General features: G+C 41.9%; 1 protein-coding gene across 4 annotated transcripts in view; it reads left to right on the top strand.

Annotated features, from left to right (window-relative positions):
- LOC308489440 (ATP-dependent RNA helicase DDX19A) overlaps positions 1–27,428 on the top strand; it is a gene marked incomplete at its 5' end in the record, with an annotated part of 45,601 nt that overhangs the window by 14,997 nt on the left and 3,176 nt on the right. The window contains 11 exons of one of the 4 annotated variants that reach the window (XM_081030544.1): positions 13,281–13,672; positions 16,216–16,264; positions 17,541–17,591; positions 18,080–18,215; positions 20,540–20,632; positions 21,840–21,942; positions 22,312–22,426; positions 23,977–24,154; positions 24,522–24,759; positions 26,188–26,350; positions 26,839–27,030. In XM_081030544.1, coding sequence (XP_080886670.1) covers positions 13,616–13,672; positions 16,216–16,264; positions 17,541–17,591; positions 18,080–18,215; positions 20,540–20,632; positions 21,840–21,942; positions 22,312–22,426; positions 23,977–24,154; positions 24,522–24,759; positions 26,188–26,350; positions 26,839–27,030 — 1,375 coding nt within the window. Of the gene's footprint in view, positions 1–13,280; positions 13,673–16,215; positions 16,265–17,540; positions 17,592–18,079; positions 18,216–18,516; positions 18,578–20,539; positions 20,633–21,839; positions 21,943–22,311; positions 22,427–23,976; positions 24,155–24,521; positions 24,760–26,187; positions 26,351–26,838; positions 27,031–27,428 lie in introns of those variants that run through there. The other 3 variants (XM_081030546.1, XM_081030545.1, XM_081030543.1) reach the window with 3 other exon arrangements.

Here is a 27,428-nt window from a genome sequence, read left to right as displayed (position 1 = left end):
GTGGTGAGCAGAGAATGTGTCCTGGTCTGCCAGGCTTGGGATAACAAGATAAATCCACACATATGAAAAACTCAGATGGTTCGGGGAAGATCAGGTGGGGTTGGTGGTGACAATCTTTTCTAGGGGAGACTGGATTCTCTCAGCAGGTAAGGACTTTCAGAGAAGCCCCAAGTCCTGACTTGCTGGAAGGAAACATACAGGCTGGTTTAGAATGGTGCCTGCTCTTCTTGGAAGTTGTGCCATCTCTACCTGCCCCAGGGCATATTCTCCTCATAGAGTTACAAGGGGAAGACTTCTGAACTGAGGTTTCAGCCGCATCTCTAGATACTAGTATTTAGCAGAGGCTCTCTTACTGACTTCATCATTTTGTTAGCTCCTGCCAAAGTTCTGTGGTTTTCCTGTGGGTTCTGCTATGTCCCACTTGTCCCTGAATCCCAGAGCTGGCCCACCTAGACTCTTCTTTTCCCCCAGAGTTGATGTACGTGGCCTGACTGTGGGCGACAGTGAGTTTTGTCTCCCGTCCTTACTCTTCTCCAACCCTCCTTCTGCAGGTATTGATGTTGAACAGGTGTCTGTCGTCATCAACTTCGACCTTCCCGTGGACAAGGACGGGAACCCAGACAATGAGACCTACCTGCACCGGATTGGACGCACTGGGCGCTTCGGCAAGAGGGGCCTGGCAGTGAACATGGTCGACAGCAAACACAGCATGAATATCCTGAACAGAATCCAGGAGCATTTTAGTGAGTCCCCGGGAGTGTCCTCTGCCAGGGTGCTTTCCTCACAGGGCAAGTCCGGGGGGTGCGGGGCATGGTAGGTTTTCCTGTGGGCCCAAGAGAGGCTTTGGAGAGAGGCTTGTCCTTGTCACATTGCCCTCCTTCCGTACAATAGGGAAGTTCTTAAAGAGCACACCTGGAGAGTTTCAGGGTCAGGGACTGAAATGACACTTCCCCGTTGGTCAGGCTGAGGGGGCCTGGGGCTGACTATTGCTGTCAGTGCTCCCTTTTCAGTCCCCAGAAGCCTTTGCGGTTAAATGAAGGATGGATGAAGTCAGAGGCAGGGCTGGTTCCTAGGTAGGGCAGAGACCTGTGTGTTCCCTCTCCCTGCTGTGCTGTCCCTTCCCTAGATGTTTCTCTCCACGGTAACTTCATATTGACCTCTCTTTGAACTATTTTTTCTCCCAGATAAGAAAATAGAAAGATTGGACACAGATGACTTGGACGAGATTGAAAAAATAGCCAACTGAGAAGCTCCACCGGTCAATTGGTGCCCGCCCTTGGCGCTCCCCCTGCATGGGAGACGAGTACTCTCCTTGTCCAGGCCTCGACAGTCACCACCAACACGAAGGCATGAGTAGAGATAAACTACCTACCTCATTTTAAATTATGTTTGGACTTGACAAAAATTTGCAAATGATGGAGGAAGGTAGAAAAAAATTGTTTACACAACTTTTGAAGATTAGGCGTGAATACACAGAAATTTACCTTTTGGGAATTCTGTCCCTTTTTTTGGCCAGCGTTTTCCCCATTGTTACACTAATCTAGATGCTGTGGCTAATCACTACTTCAGGATCTTTGTGGCGGCCCCTGCCTATTCTCTGGCTAGGAGTGTTCAGGCCAACCTGAGCCCTGGTGGAAGTGACAGAATAGAGGTGAAGAGGGAAACACAGAGGGAGAGAGAGAGGCCCCAAGTAAGATAGGAATGTAAACCACCCATCGTGTTTGGAGTATGGCATGAGGAGACCTGTGAGCTGCTGCTTTGGATTTGGGATGGGACATCACATCTGGGTGTTGTCAGCCCACTCTGTCCTGATACCCACAGCAAGAAGGGATTTGCTAAGCATGGACCAAAATGACAACCTGGGATCTTTAGTGTATGCAAGTTTGTGTTGCAGGACCGTGACCTATTCTCAGCAGGTGCAATCTGTGTGTATGCACATCTGTTTACTGGTAGGTCCCTTGCTTGAGCTTGAGCAAGTCCTGTGAAGAAGTCATTGTGGAGAATTAGTGGTGGATCTAACTTGCAGCATCTTTTTTACATCCCAAACACCATCTTGATCCCTGAGTCGCCCCAAGCAAATAATACATGAGCTGAGTTTTGGATACTCCATAAAAGTTGTGGTTTCAAGTTGCTGATGGTCAGCCTCAAGACAGCTCCAGAAGTGATCCCCAGTAGTCACAAATCCTTGCTTTATCTTCAGATCCCAGAAGGCAGATTTTGTCAGAGCTGGGGAATGATTTCAGATATTTGGCATCTTCATTGTAAAAGGATTCTGAACGTCTGTGTTCACAGTGCTTAGAATACTAACAGGTGCAACTAAGGGACTAGGTGGACTACAGCCATTCATCTGTGCAAGGCAAGAGTGGTTGCCAAGGCCTTTGCTCCATCCTGACCTGGCATCTTTGTGCATAATAGTCAGAGCAAATAATAGTAATGGACATTTCCTCATACCTGGCCAAGGCTATGAGTACCCACAAAGTGACAGAGCAAAGATGAGATGAAACTGAGTTGCAAGAGAAATATGAAACCCCAGCCAAAGGAATCCTCTTCAGCGCTTTGACTTTGATACAGAATGGCCACTTAACCTAGGACCAGGCCTGGAAGAGGGATTTTTTTGGTGATGAGAACTATCCAATTCCACACCTTTCTTGTAGACATTGTTGTGTTTTAGGGCCAGATTTTTCTCCTGGGAAGGGAAGGGGCCACTACCAGCCTCCGGATGGTTTCCTTAATCTGACATTACAGATAATGCAGAGAGACTGACAGACTGCAATCTTGCCTCATTCCCCCAGTGGGCACTTGACTGTGTAGAGTCTTCTCTATGCTTCTGGCCAACTCTGACCCATGTTGGGAATCTTATAAGAAGAGAAAAAATTTTATGCCCCACCCCCAAAGTCCTGTGGACCAACTCTGAAATAACTACAAAGGCAATAATTAAAGGACTATAGACTCTTCATGAGGCTGCAGGCCAAGCACACCTCACCTTCTTACAACATGTATAACCCATCTACTGAGTAGCCCTAAATCTGAGCAGGAAGATGGAAAGAGGTATGCTCCAGTAGGAGGAGTAAATGGGTATCTGATAAAAATCTAGGCCAACAGTTCTTAATCTGGGGGGTTAGACCCATAAGAATTCACTGGGTGGGTCTCATGGAGTCTATGAAGTATATGCAGTATTTTGAGTTTAAATGCATTTTCCTGGGGGAGAGACTTCCTCCTTAAAGGAGTATGTCTTTTAAAAAGGCAAGACCCATTGTTATGGACGGCTCTGGACTGTCATCCCAGTATCACTGCATCCATGTTCCCTCACAGACCAAATACATTCCTGTCAGTGCTTGGCTCCAAGGGCTCAATGCACCACAGCTGCTCCTGTGACCTTGTGCAGGTTTGAGGCATCAGTGATGTAAAAATGCATCAAGCCCTTTGTATGAGCTCCAGTTCCCAGAGTTTCTTTTACTGTTTTTAGTAAGTTTCTATATATGGAATGATAAACTGTGTCCTAGAACAGAGAAGCTCACTTGGAAAAAGGAGATTTTGATCCTAAGGAAGATTCTGGATATGTTCATTATCCATAAACAATGGATTTTATTTTTTTTTTGGTTTGTTTTTTTAGTGTCATTCATTGGCTATATGCATAAGAACTAATCAATTGTTGATGTATTCTTTATTGATGTTAGCTGAAGTTAAATGATGTGTTCATGTTACTAAAACATCATTAATGACTAAGAAGAAAACAGCATGTTTGGCTTGCTGGTATTAGTAATCATATGTAAGTGAAGACTCACATTGTTCCATAAACCAGTCATCACCTGATATTACTATTCCATTTCAGAGTTGACATTGCTCTAACATGAACAGTTGGGATGTCTCCATAAGCCAAGAGCCCTACTCAGTTGCCAAAGGGCTACTCATACTCCTTTTTTCCCTGCTGGTAAACCAGAGGACACTGGCGAGCTAATCAGAAAGTAGGTAGATGCCAGCAAATACAAAGTCCTTACATTCTATTTTTCTAGTCCTGGAAAAGGAATAAAAGTAGGACTTGAAAAGATGTCTTCTGCCTTTGTTGTTTTCATCTCGTTTCTTATTTATCTTGAAGGGTATTTCATTCAAAGTCCCATGGTATTCAGCGGTAAGGATTTCTGAGGTTAGAGATTTCATGAAGAAGTGGAATTTGCTTATGAGAAAAAAGTGAGATTTTAAGTGACAAGAAGAGTGCCCCAGGCAGACTGTCTATATGAAAACTAAAGCAACTTCACCAGGATAAACAGTATATAGGAAGAATATTGAGGCGAACGGCCTGTCCATGTGGGCAGGGAAAAGTCTCATTAGGTATAAAATGAAGATCTGATTGTTTGGACAGGATTTGGATTTAGTAGTAAATTGTCATAGATTCTTAAATCACAAAAGGAAGTGATGAAATTTTGGGGTGGGGGTGGGGAATTGTTCTAGCAGAGGTATACAGGATATATTGGAGTTGGAAAAAGCTTACATTTTGAGAAACCAGTTAGAAGATTACCAGTCCCATCACACAGCAAGTGCCAGTGTATTGAGAAAACAAGAATAAATCGATTGGAGGAATATTACAGAGAAAAGATGATGGGATTTTATGCTTACTGTTATTTCAAAGAGGATTTGTGACTCTTAGTAATTAGATGTACTATACAACATAACCCTGGGAAGAAAACCAAAGTGGAGGTTTGGAAAGAACAGCTGGCATCAGGGTTGAGTTTCCTACACAGCATGTATAATACTGGGCCATCACCTTGGCAAGAAGGGTCTGGCCCCTTGCCTTCACCACCACCACCCAAACTGCTGTCCATTTCAGGGGCCTTCTTGAGGTTTCTCTTGCTCCTTGACATAGATATCAGGTTTTTGGAACCCCCTGCAGTTTTACCTGACTTTGATTTTCTACTTGAGAATAAATGTTCCTTACTCTGTTGACTGACTCAGATTGCAGCATCTTCCAAAAACGACACAACGGAGGTGAGGGGACCTGAGGGGTTAATGCTAGCAGGCTCCAGTACCCTGAATCTGGCACAGGACTTCCTCAGAATCGCTTCAAACAGCTAGTGGTGAGAGGCCAGGTGGGGATCTGCTTGGAGGATGTTTGCCACACTCCTACCTTATGCCCTCTTTCTCCAGCCCCCGTTGTTGGGTGCTCCTGCCTTACCTTAGAAACTGTTCATCAGAGCAAGGGTCTCGTTCATAGTAGTTCTCATTACATAATAGCTCTAAAAGTAAAATGGGGGATTGGAGTAGGTGGAAGCAAAGAATATTAGATGAAGCCTGGCAGTGGTGGCTATTTGGTAGGTCAGCTGCTCAGATGAGGTACTTAACGCCTCTGCTTGATCAATAATAGGCTGAGGCGGTTGGATGGCAGACCCTTCTTTTGCGTAGCTCTATAGCCCAGGACAATAGCTTCTCCAAGGGGAAAAGGGGTGGGGTTGTTTAGATGGAACTCTGGAAGTACTAGCACACATTTTGTGAGTCTTTACAACTGTTCTGTTATATTCTCATCCGTATGCTTCCAGCATCCTTGGAATTCTCCAGTTGAAGAAAAGGCAAATGGTCTTAGGTTCTTAGCTTATCCCTGAGAGTAAATGTCCCCACACTTAGACTTGAAAGGACATGAGTTAGCTCTGATCAGGTAGTGTAGTCAAGTGTGCTAGGTATATTGTTGTTATCTGGCCTTTGTTCCTTTCAGACGCTAAAGCTTGGGTGATTTGCACAGAAATCATCCGGATAAACCAATATCATTTGAGTCCCGGTTTAACAACAAAATAGGTCCCAGTGTTTCAGTATTGCTTTGTTAATTTCTAAAACAAGTAGGGTTACGCTCGAGGGGCAATTAAATGTTGTTGTTTATCTGATTTCATATTTAACCTCAATGGAGGGGATAACTTCAGAAAAAGCTGCAGTGCCTCTAGCCTCATGGGTCATTAGTCCTTTCTGGTGAACTCCCAGCCCATTCTGTTCAGCGACCATTTCAAGAGTCACTCACCTCTAACTTCCAACTCCATTATCCCCCTCAGCTGTCAGCACACGATCTCAATAATCTAAACAAACAACTAACACAAGGAGATGATGCCATCAACCATTGCCACCAGACCTACCTTCGAGCACACCTCTCCTTTCCTCTTCCTGTTATAATGGCAGAAGGATCCCTATTGTCTAAATTTCATTATCAGTGCAACGAAGTCCCTCCTGTGGCTTTTTAAAGCCTTGCTCCATCAATCTTTCCTACCCTATTAGCAGGTTCTCCACCCCCTACTTTTCCAGTGCTTTTTTTTTATTGTGGTAAAATACACATTACAAGATTTACCATCTTAACCACTTGTAAGTGTACAGTTAAGTGGTATTAAATACATTCAGAATATTGTGCAACCATCACCACAGTCCATCTCCACAATTCTTCATCCTGTAAAATGGAAACTATACCCAATAATATAATTCCCTGCGATCTCCTCTCCCCAGCCCCTGACAACCATAATTCTACTTTCTGTCTCTAGGATCTTGACTATTCCTAAGTACTTCATATAAGTGGGATCATATAGTATTTGTTTTTTTGTGACTGTCTTATTTCACTTAACCTAATTTCCTCAAGGTTCACCCATTAATTTTCTCATTGATACCCTCTGCAGTCTGACTTGTGCCCCACTACTCCTGAGAAATAGCCTTCACCAAGGACACCAATAACCTTCATGTTACTAACCCAAAAAACCACTTTTTATCATATTTGACTCCTCAGCAGCATTGACCACTATGGATATCCCTCCTGACCACTCTTCTGGTGACTAAAATGCCATACCACACCTGGTCTTCCTTCTCTCTGGCCACTTCTCAGTTTCCTGGGCAGGCTCCTTCTCTATTCACCTCTTAAATGTGACTGTTCCTTACGGCTCTGTTTTGGGCCACTTCTTCTTTCTCTACTGAGGACAATCTTTTTCATTCCTGTGGCTTTATTTCTTTCTGCTGGCAACTCCTGAATCTATACCAAGACCCAATTCTTGAGCTCCAAAGTCGTAGAAACAGTGCCCACATGAAATCTGCACTTGGGATGTCTTGCACTCAATATGTCCAAAACCGAATCCATCTATTACAACTGCCACTCCAAAAACCCTGTGTTCTGTTGGCTCTTCCCTTTATCTCACTGGCACTACAACTGCTTGTTGCTCAACCCTGAAACCTGGATTTATTGTGAATCTTCCTTCCTCCCAATCAGAAATCACCAAGTCCTTTTGTTTCTATTATCCATTGCTGTATAACAAATCACCCCAAAACAATGGCTTAAAACGACTTAGTCTTTTTCACAATTCTGATGATTGTCTGGGCGGCTCTGCTAATCTCTCCCACGCTCACTCATGCAGCTACATTCCCCTCACTGGTGTCTGGGCTCAGCAGAGACAGCGGAGTCCTTCCACCTGGTCTTTCTTCACCGCATGGTAGATGGTCTCCAGCTTCCAAGAGAAGAGAGCAGAAGGTGCAAGTTCTCTTGAAGCCTTGGCTCAGAACTCCCCCAGTGCTCTTCTGTCACATTCTTTTGGTCATAGCAAGACCAGCCTGGATTCCATGGGTGGGGAAATAAACTTCAACTCCTGATGGAAGGAGCTATGAAGTATCTGTGGCCATTTTTAATCCACCTCACTTATCAATTCTACTTCTTGTTGGGTTGAGCCTAATGCAATTGCCACAATTTGACCACCGTGGAACTTCAAAAATGGCACTTTTATATGGTTCAATCTATTATTCCTTGAATTCACAATGGTGTAGATCACCACTGTCATCTGGTCTATTACACTAGCTTGCTAGCAGGTGCTCCTGCCTCCAGTTAGGTTTTCCTCCAGCTCATTTGTCTACAGCAGCCAGTGTGATCTTTGTAACATGTGAGTCTGATTATCCCACTCTCCTACCGACTTGCTATTTTTCTTAAGATAAATGCAAATGTACATATACAATCTCCAGATCAGGCACCCACTTAACTCTCCAGCCTCCTGCTTTACTTTCCCCCTCGTAGTCTCTGCTCCAACTCCACTCTCGCTGAAATTCCTCTTATGCTGGACTATGTCTCAGAGAAGTTGGTGATCCTGTGCATTTCCCTCCTCAATTTATCATCTTGAGACCATGTTATCTCCCCCAGCCCACTTTGAAGCAGAAACAAAAGTTCAAAGAAACCGACAGGACTCAAGGGTGAGGTGAAGTATTTGCCTCTCGGATTCTAGCCAAGATGGGCATGCGGAAAGACAGGACGAAAAGTGGGAGTCCTCTGGTGTTGCAGGCAGCCAGGGAACAGAGCAGGAGTCAGAAGCTAGTCCCTTCGCGCCACTCCCGGCATCCCCTGTGTCCAATCTGCTGTTCAACAGTCCTTATCCCGCAAAGTCCCCCTCTCAACAGAGCACAGAGACTTGAATGTGTGGGGAGAGGAGCCTGAAGGGGGAACCTTACCCCTCCACCAAGTTGCCCCCAAATCACCTGTGACCATGTGCATCCGCTGCCATGGTTATACCTCTACTTCGAACTCTTCTCCCAGTCCTTCCCTTTCTTTTGTCTCTTCCTAATCCTATTTCAGTGGTAAAATCATGTCTTCAGGAAGGTGTGCCTCCCCTGACACAATCTCCCATAGCGCCCTGTACTTCCCTGAGCGACATTATTGTGTCAGGCAACCTTCTAAAGGCCTACATACCTTATTTACTCCTCCCAATAAATATGTTATGATTCCTATTCACAGATAAGGAAACAGGCACAGAGAGGTTAAGTAATGTGCCCTACAACATACAGCTCGGAAGTAGTAAGCCAGGTGTCACATCTGGGGACTGGCTCCTTTTTATACACATTTTCTTTAAAAAGTATCCCCAATCACTTTTTCATACAATTTAAAAAATTGTTTTATCACTATAAATTAGTCCTTAGACTTCTGTGGGCCAAATACAAAGTTTTTCTGGCTCCTGTCATTATTCCTAGATTACTTTCTGAGTCCTTACACCATTCCTCTTTCCCTTCCCCTCCTGTTGCTTCTGGTACATAGAAACATCTCGAGGGAGAAGCAGTAGTTCCCAGAGCACAGCCACCATCCTATCATGCCCATCCCCACTGCAAACACAAGCAGTACGAGTCCCTGCACTCATTTGCTCTGAACAAATGATGATGCCAGAGAATGAGAGATGCCAAAGAATGATCATGAGATGTTTTTTTTTTTTTTGCCAATCTCTAATTCATTTATTGATTCATCACTCCCTAATTCAACAGATGTTTAATGTGCCTTTACAATGGATGAGGTGATGGGGAGCCAATGGTGAGCAAAACAGGTAAGGTCTTTGCTCACCGGACTCACAGTTCAGTGATGAAGACAAAATCATCCTGTTACAAAGCAACAAGTTGCAGTTCAAGTTCATCCAATCAGCATCTCAGCAGAGATTCAGGCCAAAACAGCCAAGTACCAAGTACCTTGGGAAAAGCTACTGCACTCTGATGATTCGTTGGCTCACCGGCCTCAGCCAGCTGGGCTCTTAATCAAAAGTTAAAAGTCAAGTCCCAGGTCCCAGGAAAGCCATTATTCTGCCCTCGGTTTTGGTTTTGTCACCCATTAGTTTCTGGAATTGGGTTGCCCTGAATACAAATACTAGATTCGCCACTTATTAGGCCATTTGATCTTGAGAAAGTCAACTTCTTTGAACCTCAATTTCCTTATTTGTACAATGGAGATAAAGTAGGAAAGTGAGAATTAAATGGGGGGTGATTCAAGCAAATCGTGTAGGATGCATTAAAAAAATGTTAACTCTTTATCTTTTCAGTCTAACCGAATCCGAATCAGGGCAGGAGGGTGTTTATCTAGTCCGCAGCTTCAGGAGAATGTGCCCTTCCCGTGTCTTGGTCTGGAGAGGAGTGCGATTCTCACTGGCTTCTAGCTGGATACCCACCTTTTGGAATAGAAACGCTAGCTGAGGGGGAGGGAGTGGTAGCCCCAGTAGAGCGTGCCCTATTGCCCCGAGCTGCTCCAAACAGACGGGCTGGTTTCGCTGTTCCAGTTGGAGCCTGAGCCTGGACCTCCCTGAGAACATTCACCTACACTAAAGAAATGCCAGTGAGTCTTCCAATAGGTGCAGGCAGTGAAATAAATAAAAAGAAATTTCAGCAAATGCCCTACAAATCCAATGCAAGCAAAAATCCTATCCTCAATTCCCCAGGTGACCATGTGTAGCTCTAGGAATTGTGTTTCAGTGGAAGCAATGTAGGCATCATCCTATCAGTGCCAGAGTAGCTGTACTTTGTAATGAAATAGCAATTGAAAGAGGGCACCCAGTGGGCACCCAGACTTCAATTTTTGCTCTAATGACTTCTGCCACAAAGGACTTACAATTGAGTCTTTTAGTGTTGCTGCTTTTGATTTTGATGAAAAGCTTTGCTGTGTAGATGGTTGAGTTAAAGAGGGTGAGGTACCTCAAAATCTAGTTTTTTATCTTTTTTAAAAAAGTGATTGCTACAAAAGTAAGACAGAAGGACCATTATTCCTCAGGAAACCAATCTGCAGTGTTCCCTAGGATTGCTGCCCAACAAGGAGTTAGGCTATGGTGCTATCTCCCAATAAACAACGTAGGCTCCAAGCAGTAGCTCATTGGTGCTGAGGATGCTGGGAATTAGACTAGTCCTTTGGGAAGACAGTATGGTGTTTGGCATTCTCACTTCTGTAGCATAGTGTGTGCGTGCCCTGTTTTAATGAGTGGTTACGAGCTGAGAAAATATTCTTACCCTTCCTCCCTTTTTATACAGTACAAATAAATTTAATACTACCTGTATTTTTTAAACTTCGATTTTTAAAATTACATTGCATTGTCAGTTTCATTTTTAACTGACATATATAGAGTGCAATGCACAGGTATTAGGTGTACAATTCCATGAGTTTTGACAATTGTATACACACGTGTAACTACCACTCTAATTAAGATGCAGAACATTCATCAGCCCTTAAAGTTCCTTTGTGCCCTTCCAATCTTGCTCACCCCAGCCCATCCCCAGGCAACCACTGTTCTGATTTCTATCACTATAAATATCTCTTTTTAACTTATGTAAATGGAATCATGTACCATATATTTTTTGTGTGTCTGGAATCTTACACTCAACATAATGCCTGCAATGGCAAATCTCTCATTTGTGTTGTTGCATGTATCAGTAGTTCATTCCTTTTCTTTTGCTCTTTAAATCAATGTTACTGAGAGGGGTAATTTATGTAAAATAAAATGACGTTTAAAATACAGGCATGCCTTGGAGATATTGTGGGTTCGGTTCCAGACCACCACAGTAAAGCAAATACAGGAATACTTCAGAGATACTGCAGGTTCAGTTCCCGACCACTGTGATAAAACGAGTATTGCAACAAAGCAAGCAGTCATCTTTTTGCTAATGGAGTGTTTTGCCTTCAGTTTGTAAAAAATGCAACACCTGTGAAGCACAATAAAGTGAAACCTAGTAAAATGGGGTATACAGTTTTAACAAATTTATACATCTATGGAACAGGACTTCAAGTTATAGAGAACATTTCTATCACCCCAGGAATTTCCCTTGTCTCCTGCCCAAACTTCCCCCCTCCAGAGGCAACCACTGTTAATTTTTATTATTATCGATTTCGTTTTTCCTGTTCTTGAATCTCATATAAATGGCTCATACAGGATGCATCTCTTGTGTCTGGCTTCTTCCTTCAACATATTTGTAAGATTAATCTATGTCATCTTGTGTATCAGTAGTCTGTTCCATTTTATTGCTCAGTAGTATTCTGTAGAATAAATATGCCATAATTTGTTTATCCATTCTTCTGTTGATGGACACTTGTGTTGTTTCCAGTTTGGGGCTATTATGAGTAAATCTGCTATGAACATTTGTATAAAAGTCTTTTTGTGGACATATATTTCATTTCTCTTGGCTAATACGTAGTAGTAGAAATGCTGGATCAAAGAGTAGGTGCATGCTTAACTTGAGAAACTGCCAAAAAGTTATACAAGAAAACCATTGTGCCATTTTACATTCTTTCCAGAAGCCTATGAGTTCCAGTTGCTACTGACAGTTTCTTTGCTTGGCCAAACTTTAGTCAGGCTCTTGAGCCTTCTGCTAGGCCAATCTGTGCCCTTCCTTGTATATAATGTTTTAGCAAGAACCCTTGATATCTGATCACCCTTAGTATCTGATCAGGTTCTTCATCTTCCACCATCCCCTACCTTTGATGTCTGATCACTCTGGGTTGTCTTCAGCAAGAATTGTGTTAGGCTGGTTTCATCAGAACTCCCCTAATGTTTCCTCTTAGTAATTGTTCATCCACTCATACCACCTCCTGCCTCCTTGGCTATAAATTCCCACTTGCCCATTGATGTTTAAAGTGAGCCCAATCTCTTTCCCCCACTGCAAACATCCCATTGCAATGATCCCTATACCTATTGCAATGGTCCTGAATAGTCTGCCCTACCATCTTGAACAAACATCATTGAATATTTTTTTCTTTTAACATTCCATATCCTTATTAACACATGGTGGGTCAATTTTTAATTTTAGCCATTCAAACGGGTGTACTGTGATATCTCATTGTGACTTTGGTTGCATTTTCTTAATAACTAATGATTTCCAGCTCCTTCCATGTGCTGACTATTCTCTTTTTTCAAGTATTCAAGTCAGTCATACATTTTGACATAAATGTTGCAATGATTAGAAATGTGTCCTAGAGGGATACATTTTGAACTAAAATCTGTTAGTCTATTCATACATATATACATTAAAAGATATTCATTGAGTCTACTATGTGCCATGAACTTTTCTAGGTTCACTAACCAGCTGTGTAATCAAGATATTTAAGGTCTTTGCTTTTGTTTCGAGCTCATATTGCAGTGGGGAGACAAAAAGCAAACCGGCGACAAACAAGATGATTTTTGGTGGTGTGAAGATGCTCACTGAAGTGTTATCAATTGATGATAAAACATCAGAAACAACTGATATCCCCAAGGGGTTAGGAGTTGGGCGGTTAGGCAATTTATGTGATACGAGGTTGGACTATTATAATGTTATTAAATTGATAATTATGACATTAAAAAACACTTAGCCGTATAATAAGGTCAAAGGTTAAACTGTATATACACTTTGTTTAGGACGATGTAAAATACCCGTGGTACGACGTGTTTGGTTTCGTTTTGTTTCTTGTCGTCTTACCTGTTGTCACGTTAAGAGTAGAAACTGGCACCACGCAGTATTCTCACGGGACTTTCCTTCGTGTAAGGATTTAGAGTTCAGAGACACACATTTGAGACGAGGCAGGTTTAAGAATAAAACTTCAGGGTGAAGCATGGCAGAGTGAGAGCTAAGAGCTTCACTTGGTACGGCTTAGAGATTTTGAGGAACGAAGAGGCCGCGCCTCGGGAAACGCACAGAAGCTCCGAGCGCGCGCGCCCGCCGCGAGGCTGCCAGGCTGGGAGGCCGGCGCGGCGCGGAATGGTGACGTCTCGCGCCAGGCAGGAGCTGACGTCACTTTTCTCCCCGCCGCTTCCGGTCCGCGTGAGTGTCGGTCTCGCGCAAGCGGGGGAACCCGTGCAAGAGTTGGCGTGCGGTGCGGTACGTTTTTCGCGAGTCGGCCTCCCGGTGGACCATGGCCACCGACTCGTGGGCCCTGGCAGTGGACGAACAGGAAGCGGCTGTCAAGTCGGTCAGTGGCATCAGCTCCGGGCGGGGAGAAGGGGCGGGCCAAGTGGACCCTCTTTCGAATCCAGGGAGCCCCACAGGTGGGGCAGGCCCGGGGCCCGCCGGGGAATCCGCCCTGCTTTGCGCCTAGAGAGACCAATGTCGAGCCTTTTTCTTCATCCGGGCCTGTGAGAGACTTTTATCCTGTGGCAAATCTGACCCCGTTCATAGGCTTTCTTTTCCTGTATTGCATCTCCAGTTCTGTGGGGATTGTAAGGAACGGCGTTTAGATGCTGATTCTCTTTCTCATCTGGTTTCTGAAACAGTGAGAGTCATATTAGATTCTGTGCTTATTTTAACATTTTTTTAGATCCATGCTTAAAGTGGTTGGCAGTTTGTAGCTCTTTGCAGAATAACAGATTCAGGTGTATATGTGTTTCAGTCTACTGCAAATGTTGGCGGGAGGCACGACAAATTGTTTCATTGATGTTTAAAGTAACATTTAGTTTCCTATACTGGTTCTCCTTTTATAAATGAAGATCCATTCAACTGGAATATAATTATAATTAAACTGTAACTTTCTGTTCTTATGTTTACGTTTAGATTTGTTTAGTGATAATGGACTTGATTTTAGGAATATAGTTTTTTTGGGGGTGGTTTTTTTTTATTTTTTGGTTGTTTTGTTTTTGTAGTCTGAAATCTTAAATAACTTTTTAATACATCCTTCTCCAGTCACCCTTTATTGCTTTGAGAGAATTGTCAGTTTGTCAGCAGATATTTGAAATGGGCTTAATTCCTTGGAGAACAGGAAGAAACTTTATAGTCCAGTCAGGAAGGCTAGAAAGTGGAAAGTGCTGTGAAAATGGTAAGAAGAATGTGATAACTGAACTCTGACAAGGGAGAAGACATTAATGAGTAAGGAAATTCCTTTTCAAGTAATTTACATTTGAACTGGATATTAGAGAATGAGTCATTTAAGGTAGAGATGGAGGTGAAAGGCATTTTAGGAAAATAGAATGCACAAAAGTGCTGCACTTGCTTAGAGAACAGGAATCATAACTAATTTTTGCTGAGTTATTGGGCTGGAGTAGAAGCAGTATAGAAAATATTGTAGGGAGTATGTTTTTGGACCTTAACTAAAAACTTTAAGAGGAGAGGCTTTATTTGGTTGGTTTGGGGATTTTTAAGGATATTGACAAAATTAGATGGAGTGCTGGCATGATTTGTTGGACTACAGAGAACATAATATATTAGAAGGAATGAATAGTATCCAAAGGAAAGGAGATCAGTGTGGAAATGATGCCAATAACCCAGATAGAAGTCATATGTTGGGTGGTAAAAGTGAAGATTGGATTCAAGAGATAATTGTGGAAGAAGTATAACAGAAAGGATTTAGAAAATAGAAGAGAAGGGACAGGAAGGCAAAGATACTGTTTTCAATTGGATCCTAATAACAGGACTAGGGGAGTGGGAAGAAGGGCGGATCTGATATGGAGAATGGTGAGTTTACTTTTGACTGTTCCGAATTTGAGGTAAAGAGAACATCTTGGTAAATACCTGTGTTGGGAGTTCCGAAGAGTTTTCCAAGTTTGATAATTTCCTAGGAGAACTCACGGACTCAGCATATAATGGTACTCACAGCTATGATTTATTACAATGAAAAAATACAAAGCAAAGTTAGCAAAAGACAAAGGCTCATGGAGCCAAGTCCCGAGGAAACCAGGCACAAGCTTCTAAATCCTCTTCCAATCAAGTCATATGCTCCACTTAATGTGTGCTTAATTCCTCCTACAACAGATTGTAACAACACATGTCAGGTGTTGTCAGGAAAGCTCATTAGACACTCAGTGCTCAGAGTTTTTGTTGAGGGGCCTGTTACATAGTCATCCTCGGCTCAGCCTATACCCAAATTCCAGACTCCCAAAAGGAAAGCAGGTCTTAACATAAACAACATGTTTTTACAAGCATAGGGAACCCCTCAGAATTTCTGAGAATGGTGGGAACTCTCAAAATCCATATTCCCAGATGCCAGCCAAGGGCCAACCTTGCAAGCTGGCTTTCCTAAGGATAGTAGTCAGCCTTGCTCTGTTAACTCTTTTCTGCACAGCACCCATTAGACATTTGGAAATGTGGTACTGGAGTTCTGGAGAAGAAATCAGGTCAGATGTATAAAACTGGCAGTTATCCACAAAGAAATCAAAAGGTATTATGTAGTATATGGTTCTGGCACTCTAGAGTTTACAGTCTAGTGTTTAGCATCAGATCTTCCCTAAAAGATAGTTACCGAGAATTGGTTTCAAATCTTTTTAAACCTATGATCTAATCTAGCTGTGATATGTCACAAACATAGACCTTAACATACTTTGTACCTGGTTCTAACCAATCTGCTTATCAGAAGGGTGGTGTAATTAAATGTTTTAAAACACTGCTTCTTAACAGTTGGAGGAAACCCTCCCCCACTCCCATTTTATTTTACCACATAGACTTGTGTACATTAACTTAATAAATAATTCATGGTATTATGTTATCCTGTGGCTTGCTCTCAAGTGTTTTTAAATTTCCTTTCAGATCAGTAATTTGCAGATCAAGGAAGAGAAAGTCAAACCAGATACTAATGGTGAGTCACTAGTAACTGTAAACTGGATACAAGCTACAAGTTTGCTTCGGTTTTGCACTCTTAGCTTCATTGTGGAAAAGAGCTTTCATTTAGCATGTTTGGCAAATGTCAGCATTGGATTTGACAGCCAGTAAAGTCAGTTTTACACTGAAGGGGATATATTTTTCCAGATGTTATCTAGCTTGTGACTCTTTAAAATCAACAATCATTATTGGATTGTACTATCACTGTACAATCCACTGTACAATTGGTCTGATAATGTTTCTTTAAAAATTTTTAATTTAGTTTTTAAAGTTTAATTCGGGTTTAAAACTCAGAAAGTATGATGAAAGACCTCCTTCCCATCATAGACCACCATTTACCCAGTTCCTACTCCCTACCTATATTAGTTTGCTAGGGCTGCGGTAACAAAGTATCACAAATGGGGTGGTTTAAACAACAGGAATGTATTGTCCCACAGTTCTGGAAGCCAGAAGTCTTGGATCAAGGTGTCGGCATGGTTGGTTCCTTCTGAGGGCTGTGAGGAAGGATCTATTCCAGGCCCCTCCCTAGCTCTTGGTGGTTTGCTGGCAATCTTTGGTGTTGCCTGGCTTGTAGAAGCGTCACCCTGATCTCTGTCTTCATCCTCACATGGTGTTCTCCCTGTGTGCGTGTCCATGTCCAGATTTCCCTTTTATAAGAACATCGGTCATATTAGATTAGGGCTCACCCTAATGACCTCAACTAATTACATCTGCAATGACCATGGCTCAAAATAAGGTCGCATTCTGAGTTACTGAAGTTTAGAACTTCAACATATGAATTTTGGGAGTACACAGTTCACAATTCAACCCATAACACTACCTTATCCCATAATTAACCTCTGCTGTTGGATTTTTAATATTCTTCCAAAGTTCCTGCAAATGCTTAGTCCTTCAAGTTTATAATCTCATGTTCTATAAAAAGTGGTCATTTTACCTCTCCCTTTTAATTTTTAATATCTATATTTTCTTTCTCAGTGTCTAATTATATTTGCTAATATAATGCTATATTTTATATTAGGATAAGTAAGTCAGGGGTGACATTTTGATCACTTGGAGGTCAGCCAAATTTCTAGGAATTTGAAATTTTCGTGTGCACTTAAAAACGTCTTGGGAATAAAAATCCATTAAACATAAAGAAATGTCAACTATTTACATTTTGATCACTTAAATAAGTTTTAGTATTTTCATTGTCCCACCTTTTGGGTGGGTTTGATATTTGCCTTTCTGATTATGATAACTGTTTTCTTGTGTAGGTGTTATCAAAACCAATGCTACTGCCGAGAAAACAGATGAAGAAGAGAAAGGTAACTATTCTTTGAAACTCAGTAGCAAGAGACAGAGTATGACCGAGGACTTGCCTCTCTGGAACCAGGGACACTCTGAGTTACAAGATAAAGGAGAAAAGGAAGAATCTGTAAAGGAGATTGAGGAGACGCAGCCAGTGAGATAGAAGGACCAAAGGAAAGTGATGTCTCAGAAACCAGAAGAAGGAAGTGTTTCCAAAGTAGGGAGTCAAATATAGATAAAAAGTTGATTAAGAGAAGAATTAAAAATTGACTGTTGGATTGATTTAGCAGTGTAGACGTCATTGGTGAGCTTGACGGGGCTATGGAGATCAAGTGAGGAGGTTAAATAAAAAAATCTATTCAACAGAAGGGGAGGAAAGGATGTAGAGGTAAATATAGGCAGCCTTTGTAGGGAACGTTCCATAAAGGGGACAGGATGGGGTGTTTCACAGGGGTGAGGTTTGCCCTGTGAATATGAAGAAAATCTGCTGGTTTCTTCCTGACAGAGGACAGAGCTGCGCAGTCCTTACTGAACAAGCTGATCAGAAACAACCTGGTCGACAACACAAACCAAGTGGAAGTCCTACAGCGGGATCCAAAGTCCCCCCTCTACTCAGTGAAGTCCTTTGAAGAGCTTCGGCTGTGAGTATTTGTTTCTTTAAGCTATTTCTTGCCAGTCCCTCCTTTTTAGAACTTAGCCTCTCAGAGATTCTTGTGGGAATTCTGTTTTTTACTTTTATTTTTAAAAGTCTTAATGCATTTACTTCTTTGATGAGTTAATAATTCACATAATTCAAAAGTTAAAAAGTATGAAAAAGTTTCAGTGACAGTCTCCTTCCCACCCTTGTATCTTGGCTTCCTAGTTCCTTCTCTTGGTAGGGATTTTTCAATGCCACAGATTTATTCATCATAGCTGAAAGTCTTTTTTCTTTTATGCTCTTAGAACTTTCAATAAAATATTGGCTGACAGGTGATTTCTGGATGTCAGGAACATTTCTTATTAGGTAAGCCCTTTTGTTAGACTATAGGGTTCACGGTCTTAAGAACAGTTTATCTGCTTTTATAAAATGTGTCAAAAGAGCCTGTGCAGGATTCCCAGTACCTACAGTGTGGAAAACAGCCTTCAACGTTCTGAAATTTTTTAAAAATCCAGAATCCAGAATTAAGTCTTAAGGGAGCACACGTATGGCATTGTGCTAAGAATGACTTGTAACATGTTGCTACTTTAAAGAGAGAATTAATGTTTTCTTCAGTAAGTAAAGAGGTGTTTATGAATCATTGGTTTTTGTACATGCCACTGTGCTGAGTGTTATGAGTAACACAAGACATACCTATCATTCTTGCTGCCTGCCAGGACCCAAATCATAGACAGAAAATAGCTGGTGAATAAAAAAGTGGTGGGATAAATGGATTTCTTGCCTTTATTCAGCAAAATCTATAATATGCCCATTATGGGCAAATAGGGGCCACATTCCTGTCGACTGTTACCACTGCTTTAGAATAATAGACACTTAAAATACTAGAGCCAACTAGATCAAATCAAGTTGTTAATGAAGTAATAGCTAAGAACAAGTTTTTAAAAGTGTGACCTATTTTTTTTTAATGTTTTCAGGAAATTATACTTTTCTATGTTATTTCCTCTCTCAAGGGCTTCATTCAGCAAATCTGTCGTCTCTGCTTCTGTTCATAAACTGTATTAGGGCAGCTAGATGTGCTCTATTGTTTCCTGAACTGACAGTTTGCTTTTCCAAGTACCAATAGTTTTTTAAGTTCCTTTCATTTAAAGGACTGGAACTCTCAGTTCAACCAGTGATGAATTGTCCTCTTTGAAAAGGCAAGCTCTTTCTGATGTAGTTGCTGGTAGCCAGAAGGAAACCTAGGTTGCCTAATATACTTGGTCTGTTTTGTATTTAAAAGATTTGAATTAATCTGCAAAATGAAAGAAAAATAATGAGCCATTGGAAGCTCTTGGGTCACTTGAAAATCTTCATTTGGTAGTGACTTTGTTTCCTTGGCAATCAAAGCAGAATCTGCTGATCTTACAGCCTTTTCTTCCAAATGGAAGACACCAAAGGTTATGTTTTCCAAGTTCTTTGTGTCTGAGAACCAACACATGTCAGAAGAATTTGCTTTTTAGACTCCAAGGAAGGTTTAGAGAACCAGAAGTCTTGACTTGGTTTGACTTTTCTTTAGAAATTAAATCTAGTGTGATTTTTGTTAAATACCCTGTCAATTTAGAGGTAGCAGAGAGCTTATTGTAAACGTGATGTAAGAGCGACTTTAATTGATATTTGTTGTGTAGCTTTATAAGAAGTTGTTGGTTTTCTGTTCTTGATTTTGACTTGACCTAAGTAAATCTGAGCATTTGTGAAGTTCAGTATGATAATTGAACCTTTCTTACCTATGTACTACATAGATCAACTGCTAGAAACTGGCTGAATCAATTTTCTTAACTCTTGATTTTCCCAAGTATTAGCACAGCTGGCTTTGGAAGGACCATAGAACATAAAATGGTTCAATTTAACATCCACACTGAGAAATTAAAACTTATATTCCTTTCTCTAAAGAGACTTCTATATCTTAGTATAGTAAGCAGTGTTTATTTTTAGATACGTCTTTTATAATTATTTTATACCATGAATGGATAAATACCACTCTTGCAGTATCCAGGAAATACTTGTCATCCAAGGCCAACCATATGTGTGGGTCTGCTGAAAGTATGAATTTCTCAGAGAAAGGAAACTAGTATGTATTTTATGAATTGCATACTAGTTGCAGATTAAGAGTTAGTGGAAAAAATAGTAGTTTTGTTTTGCTTTGGGTGGTGTTTTTTAAGGCATAGGAAAATATGTCTGACAGAGATAGGAAGCATCATTCTTTGCTAGATATAGGGAAAGATAAAATTTGAGGCCTTTAAAACAATCTCAACAACTAGGAATTCATCTTCTCTCTCCCTGTCCTCCTAGGAAACCACAGCTTCTCCAGGGAGTCTATGCCATGGGCTTCAACCGACCATCCAAGATACAAGAGAACGCGTTACCCATGATGCTTGCTGAGCCGTGAGTATGCAGACCCCGGGCGCACCTCTTCAGAATTTGGTTTAACATCATCCACCAACAGCTGTTACTGTTCTTGAGAACAAGACGGGATGTTTGGGGCAACATGTTTCTTCAGGGAAACAGTTTGGGCAAATGCAGAGTCAGTCAGATGGAATTCAACACAGTTTCTGCTTTTCCCTTTTAACAATAAAAACTGATAGAAAAGTGCTGTTCTATATGATTATAAAAGTTGGGTTTTTCCAGATTGTTTTGAAATTTGTGAGACCTGCAAAAGGGTGTCAAGAGCAATACCAAAAACATCTGTAACCCTATCCTGCCAAGAAATGAAACATCATTAATCTAGTTGACCCCTGTGTACCCTTCTCTGTTTATATCCCCCTCCGCCACCAAAGTAAGCGTTATCCTAAAACGGGTCATCATTCTTTCACATTTCTTTATACTTTTACTACATCTCTATGTGTCCCTAGGAATATAAAGAGTAGTTTACATATTCTTAAATCTTAGATAAATGGTATACTTTATGTAGCAGTTCTTTTGTTCAATTGTATTATTTTTCTTTTTTAATGACAAAAATGCCACCTATTTCCATGACAATGGGTTACCTGAAATGAAATGTGAAAGAAAGATCCCTCTAAAGCATCTGTCTTGGTATCATGTTTTTTAAATTAAAGTTTATTGGGGTGACAATTGTTAGTAAAGTTACATAGATTTCAGGGGTACAATTCTGTATTACATCATCTATAAATCCCATTGTGTGTTCACCACCCAGAGTCAGTTCTCCTTCCATAACCATATATTTGTGACTTGGTATCTTACATTTTCCATAAAATGGAAAAAGAGAACACAGAAGGAACTAAGTCCTAGAGACAGTATAGCTCAGCAGAAAAATGTCCTTGGGGCTTTGTCTTGGCACAGATCTTACTCTGCAGCCTTAATTTCTGTGAGGCTGTTAGGATACAAAACTAGGGCACTCCAGCTGTGCTAGAGTCTAGAATGAGAATTTCTTGGTGTGAACCCATCTTAAACAATCATTTCCCATAATATTTAAGCAGTTTTTTAAAACAACATATAAAAAATTGTCACTGTGCTCAGTGAAGAAAACCTGAATTAAAAGGGGAAAATCCATATTCCTATCACCCAGAAAGAACATTTTGACACATTTTTGTGTTTAACCAATATTATTTTCATCTCTTCTTCCTTGATCCAGCCCTCAGAACCTGATTGCTCAGTCTCAGTCTGGTACTGGTAAAACAGCTGCCTTTGTCCTGGCCATGCTCAGCCGAGTGGAACCAGCAGAGAGATACCCCCAGGTGAGGGCTAGGGAATCCTAGGGACCTTGACTTGCCTGTCCTGGAAAGGGCAGTGCCATCTGATAGGGGACTAAGAAGGGTGGTCCTGGAGGAGTCTGAATGTTTCCTAAGCCTCAGACTGTGTGGCTCAGGCAGAGCAGGTTCATGCACCAGGCCTGGACCTGGGTAGAATTCATTTAGAAGCAGCCTTGAATGGTAGCTTCCGGAGGCATCCACCCAACCAAGCTAGAAAGGATGGCCTGGTTGAAGAGGATGTGGTTCCCTGCATTGTTCTGGTGTAATAACATCAGCATCCTTGTTGCGTTAGAGCCTGTTGTGTGTTACTAGAAGGGTCTCCTAAACTCATCCTTTATGATCTCCTGGTCACAGTGTTTGTGCCTCTCCCCAACATATGAGCTGGCGCTTCAAACGGGAAAAGTGATTGAGCAGATGGGCAGATTTCATCCGGAACTAAAGCTTGCTTATGCTGTTCGAGGCAATAAATGTGAGTATAAAGGGGTGAGAACTAACCAGTGAACAGGGTAGGGCAGTTGGGTGTTTGAATTTTGAAGATGTGATGATGTTACTCAACTTTGGGTTCAGTCTGACCTTGAAGCCAAACTGTATTGCTTTTAGAAAATCTATTTAACTACTTGCTAATTTGTTAACAGTTCTCTCCATGCTTAAAATAACATTTTGCATCGTTAGAAAATCCATGCATGGGTCCTGGAGTTCTTCACTGAGAAGACAGGGTTTTGAATTTGGCATCCAGCATTCTGGAAGCTGCTTACTAGAGAGATGAGCAGCACTGAGGATGGTAGGTTGAGGTCAGATCCCTTTCTTTAAAAGGAAGCACAGCTTTAGTAACAGTAAACTAAGAACTTGTATAGCTCACTTGGTCTTACCAAAATCAGAAATCCTTCCAGTAGTTCTTTCTTCCATGTGTTTTGCAGAATGTAATGTAACAAATATGGATTAAAATGGGGGAGGAGAGGCAGGTGAGAAGTGGGTCATTAGAGGTTATTGGAATACACAAAACAACAAATCATTAAGCAAAAAGGAAGTAGTCTAATAGGAAAATGGGCAAAATAGGCCCAGTTGAACAGACACTTCACAAAAGAAGAAATTCAGGGCGCTAGTAAACATGACAAAATGATGAGCCTCATTAGTCATCAGGAAAATATAAATTGAAACCACTGTATGGCTCTCAGATGGGCAAAAATGAAGTCTGACAATTACAAGTGTCGATGAAGATGTAGAACTGGAATGCTCCTGGTGGGGAGTATACCCTGGTACAATCACCTTAGGAAACAGTTTAGTGTTACCTAGAAAAGTTGGAGAGAGATAACCCTTTGGCGCAGCAGTTTATAATTACCTAGAGCAGTGGTTCTCAAACTTTCAGGTCTCTTCCACTCTTAAACATTATGGAGGACCCCAAAGCGTTTTTGTTTACACAGGTTACATCTACTGATATTTGCATATAGAAGATAAAATTCAAAAAATTTTAAGGTACTTAACTTTTGAAGAATATAAAAAAAATATGGTCTTTCAGGAAATTTTAGATAGTCTTTTTTTGGGTGCTATACCAAAACTTAACAAGTGGTAATTACTTAAAACTTAGTTGCAATGTGGTATCTGAAATCATGTTAATGAACTGTTCATACTGTTACATTAAAATTCCTCTGTTTCTCTTGCACTTCCAATGCATCATTTGCCCGAAAAATGATTTTCTAATATCATACCTTGGTCATTTGGAAAATACTGTTTTAATGAGTTAAGCTGATCTTCCAAATATTGACATATTTTATTATACAAAATACTTTAATTGCATGCATTAATATCACCACCAAACTCATCAGAGGCATTTATACACATCCAGACACTTTCAAACTTATAGTGGGACATAAAAGTTTTCCAAAATTCTAATTTTCTCTTGAAAGCTTAAATGTTATCATGGCAGCAAATACAGGCAGTTGTGTTCATTGAAGAGATAGGCATTCTTTGTTACTTTTCAAGAAAGTGGAAATACCCCTAGAACACGTCTTGTCTCCACAGTGGAAAGAGGTCAGAAGATCAGTGAGCACATTGTCATTGGCACCCCTGGGACTGTCTTAGACTGGTGCGCCAAGCTCAAGTTCATTGACCCCAAGAAGATCAAGGTGTTTGTTCTGGATGAGGCTGACGTGATGATAGCTACTCAGGGCCACCAAGATCAGAGCATCCGCATCCAAAGGTAGGAATCCGGAGCCAGGAGGCACTTCTCAGCCTTCTGATCAGCAAGGAAAAAAGTCTGCCTCTTCTCTGTGTCTCCTCTTGCTGTATCCAACTCCTGTTCTCTCTCCTGCTGGGTTCTTCGCTTCAGAACCTTCCAAAGCATTTATTTGATGGGCCACATCAGCCTGGGTAAAGGAAGGAGACTCAAGGAGTCTAAGAGCACACTGTCCCTGCCCCATGTCTGCTTCTGTCTCCTCTCCGAAGTGCTCCTGCCCCTCTGCCACCTTCCTGGGGATGGAGACCATCCAAGCCTGGGGAGGCTGTGCTTCTGTTTTTTCCAGTGAAAACCTCAGGCTCATGCCAAATACCTGGGCCTTCCCTTGCAGGATGCTGCCCAGGAACTGCCAGATGCTGCTTTTCTCTGCCACCTTTGAAGATTCTGTATGGAAATTTGCTCAGAAAGTGGTCCCAGACCCAAACATTATCAAACTGAAGCGCGAGGAGGAGACATTGGACACCATCAAGCAGTATTACGTCCTGTGCAATAACAGAGACGAGAAGTTCCAGGCCTTGTGTAACCTCTACGGGGCCATCACCATTGCTCAAGCCATGATCTTCTGCCACGTGAGTAGCAGCAGGAGCAGCAGGCCTCCTGGGGGAGGAGTTCCACTGGAGGGTGTTGTCCTGCCCCCCACCTCCCTCAGGCAGCCCTACCTTAGTGCTGAAGAGGACCAGGTTCCATCAGTGTGGCCAGAGGGGAAAACAGATTGTGAAGATGTAAAAGGCAATTTCTTCTTAGTGTCCTGAGGTATATGCAACCTAGGCACAGAGCCCCTAAACTTTATATTATTTGTAGGAGGTATATTATTAGAAAACCCAAGAGAAGCAGCTGGCATTTGTAAGAAAAATAAACAAGATGGTTGGTTATAAAATTAATATAAAATAACTAGTTACCAATCTCAAATAGTAAATACTTAGAAAATGGAAAGATAGATTCTATTTATAATAGCAAAAAATGCTACGATCTCTGAAGAAAACTTCAACATGCTGTTAACAGATGTAAAAATAAGAGAGCTCTTACTCTGTTGTTGGAAGACGTGTAATTTTAGCATGGCATCCCTCCCCCAACTTCACATTCAGACTTTCAGACCTTCAGAAAAGGAAAAAATAAAATGAGCACTTTATGCCCTTCACCTGTTACCAACATTTAACCACATTTGCTGTATCCTATGCTTGTGTGACATATCTGTACTTTTTCTTTTTGCTGAGTCATTTCAAAGGTAGTTGTAGACATCATGGCAATTCATACCTAAGTACTGTCTAAGAATGAGACATGCTCCTACATGACCACACTACCATTATCACACCTTTAACCATGATACAATGATGTTATCCCCTATACAGTTCATCCATATTCCACTTTCCCCACTTGTATCACAAAGGTTCTTTATTGCTTTTGGTTGCTGTTGTTAAACCTAAGAGCCAATGAAAGATTGTTGCATTTAGTTGTAAGTCTCTTGAAACTCCCTTAATCTAGAACAGTTTCCCCACCTTTCATGACATGGACATCTTAAAGAGTCCAGGCGAGTAAGCAGAATTCCTGATTTTACCTCCCCCCTCATGATATAGGTTAAATATTTTTATAAGATTACTCTACAGATGACATTATTACTTCCTGTTACATCATCATGTTAACAATTTCAGGAAATTTGACCCTTAGCTGCTAAGGTTCAGGTAGAGTCTTTCAGACCAAAAGTATTCTCTTCAGGTACTGTGTTTCCCCGAAAATAAGACCTAGCCAGACAATCAGCTCTAATGCGTCTTTTGGAGCTAAAATTAATATAAGACCCGGTCTTATTTTACTATAAGACCCGGTATGATATGATATGGTATGATATGATATCTAATTAATATAATATAATAAATATAATATAATACCAGGCCTTATATTAATTTTTGCTCCAAAAGACACTTTAGAGCTGATGGTCCAGCTAGGTCTTATTTTAGGGGAAATACAGTACCTTAATTTCTCAAATGTTTTCTTCCTTCCAGACCCGCAAAACAGCTAGTTGGTTGGCAGCAGAGCTCTCAAAAGAAGGCCATCAGGTGGCTCTGCTGAGTGGTGAAATGGTGGTGGAGCAGAGGGCTGCAGTGATTGAACGCTTCCGAGAGGGCAAAGAGAAGGTTCTGGTGACCACCAACGTGTGTGCCCGTGGTGAGCAGAGAATGTGTCCTGGTCGGCCAGGCTTGGGATAGCAAGAGAAATCCATACATACGAAAAACTCAGATGGTTTGGGGGAGATCAGGTGGGGTTGGTGGTGACATTCTTTTCTAGGGGAGACTGGATTCTCTCAGCAGGTAAGAACTTTAGAGAAGCCCCAAGTCCTGACTTGCTGGAAGGAAACATACAGGCTGGTTTAGAATGGCGCCTGCTCTTCTCGGGGTATCCACTGAGGTTTCAGCCGCATCTCTAGATACTAGTATTTAGCAGAGGCTCTCTTACTGACTTCATCATTTTGTTAGCTCCTGCCAAAGTTCTGTGGTTTTCCTGTGGGTTCTGCTATGTCCCACTTGTCCCTGAATCCCAGAGCTGGCCCACCTAGACTCTTTCCTTTCCCTCAGAGTTGATGTACGTGGCCTGACTGTGGGCGACAGTGAGTTTTGTCTCCCGTCCTTACTCTTCTCCAACCCTCCTTCATGCAGGTATTGATGTTGAACAGGTGTCTGTCGTCATCAACTTCGACCTTCCCGTGGACAAGGACGGGAACCCAGACAATGAGACCTACCTGCACCGGATCGGACGCACTGGGCGCTTCGGCAAGAGGGGCCTGGCAGTGAACATGGTCGACAGCAAACACAGCATGAATATCCTGAACAGAATCCAGGAGCATTTTAGTGAGTCCCCGGGAGTGTCCTCTGCCAGGGTGCTTTCCTCACAGGGCAAGTCCAAGGGGTGCGGGGCATGGTAGGTTTTCCTGTGGCCCCAAGAGAGGCTTTGGAGAGAGGCTTGTCCTTGTCACATTGCCCTCCTTCCGTACAATAGGGAAGTTCTTAAAGAGCACACCTGGAGAGTTTCAGGGTCAGGGCCTGAAATGACACTTCCCCGTTGGTCAGGCTGAGGGGGCCTGGGGCTGACTATTGCTGTCAGTGCTCCCTTTTCAGTCCCCAGAAGCCTTTGCAGTTAAATGAAGGATGGATGAAGTCAGAGGCAGGGCTTGTTCCTAGGTAGGGCAGAGACCTGTGTGTTCCCTCTCCCTGCTGTGCTGTCCCTTCCCTAGGTTGTGTTTCCATGG

This window comes from Rhinolophus hipposideros, assembly GCF_964194185.1.
Source record: "Rhinolophus hipposideros genome assembly, chromosome: 21".
NCBI lineage: Eukaryota > Metazoa > Chordata > Mammalia > Chiroptera > Rhinolophidae > Rhinolophus > Rhinolophus hipposideros.
Note: the sequence above shows the minus strand (reverse complement) of the source record. Positions and strands in the feature narration are given on the sequence as shown.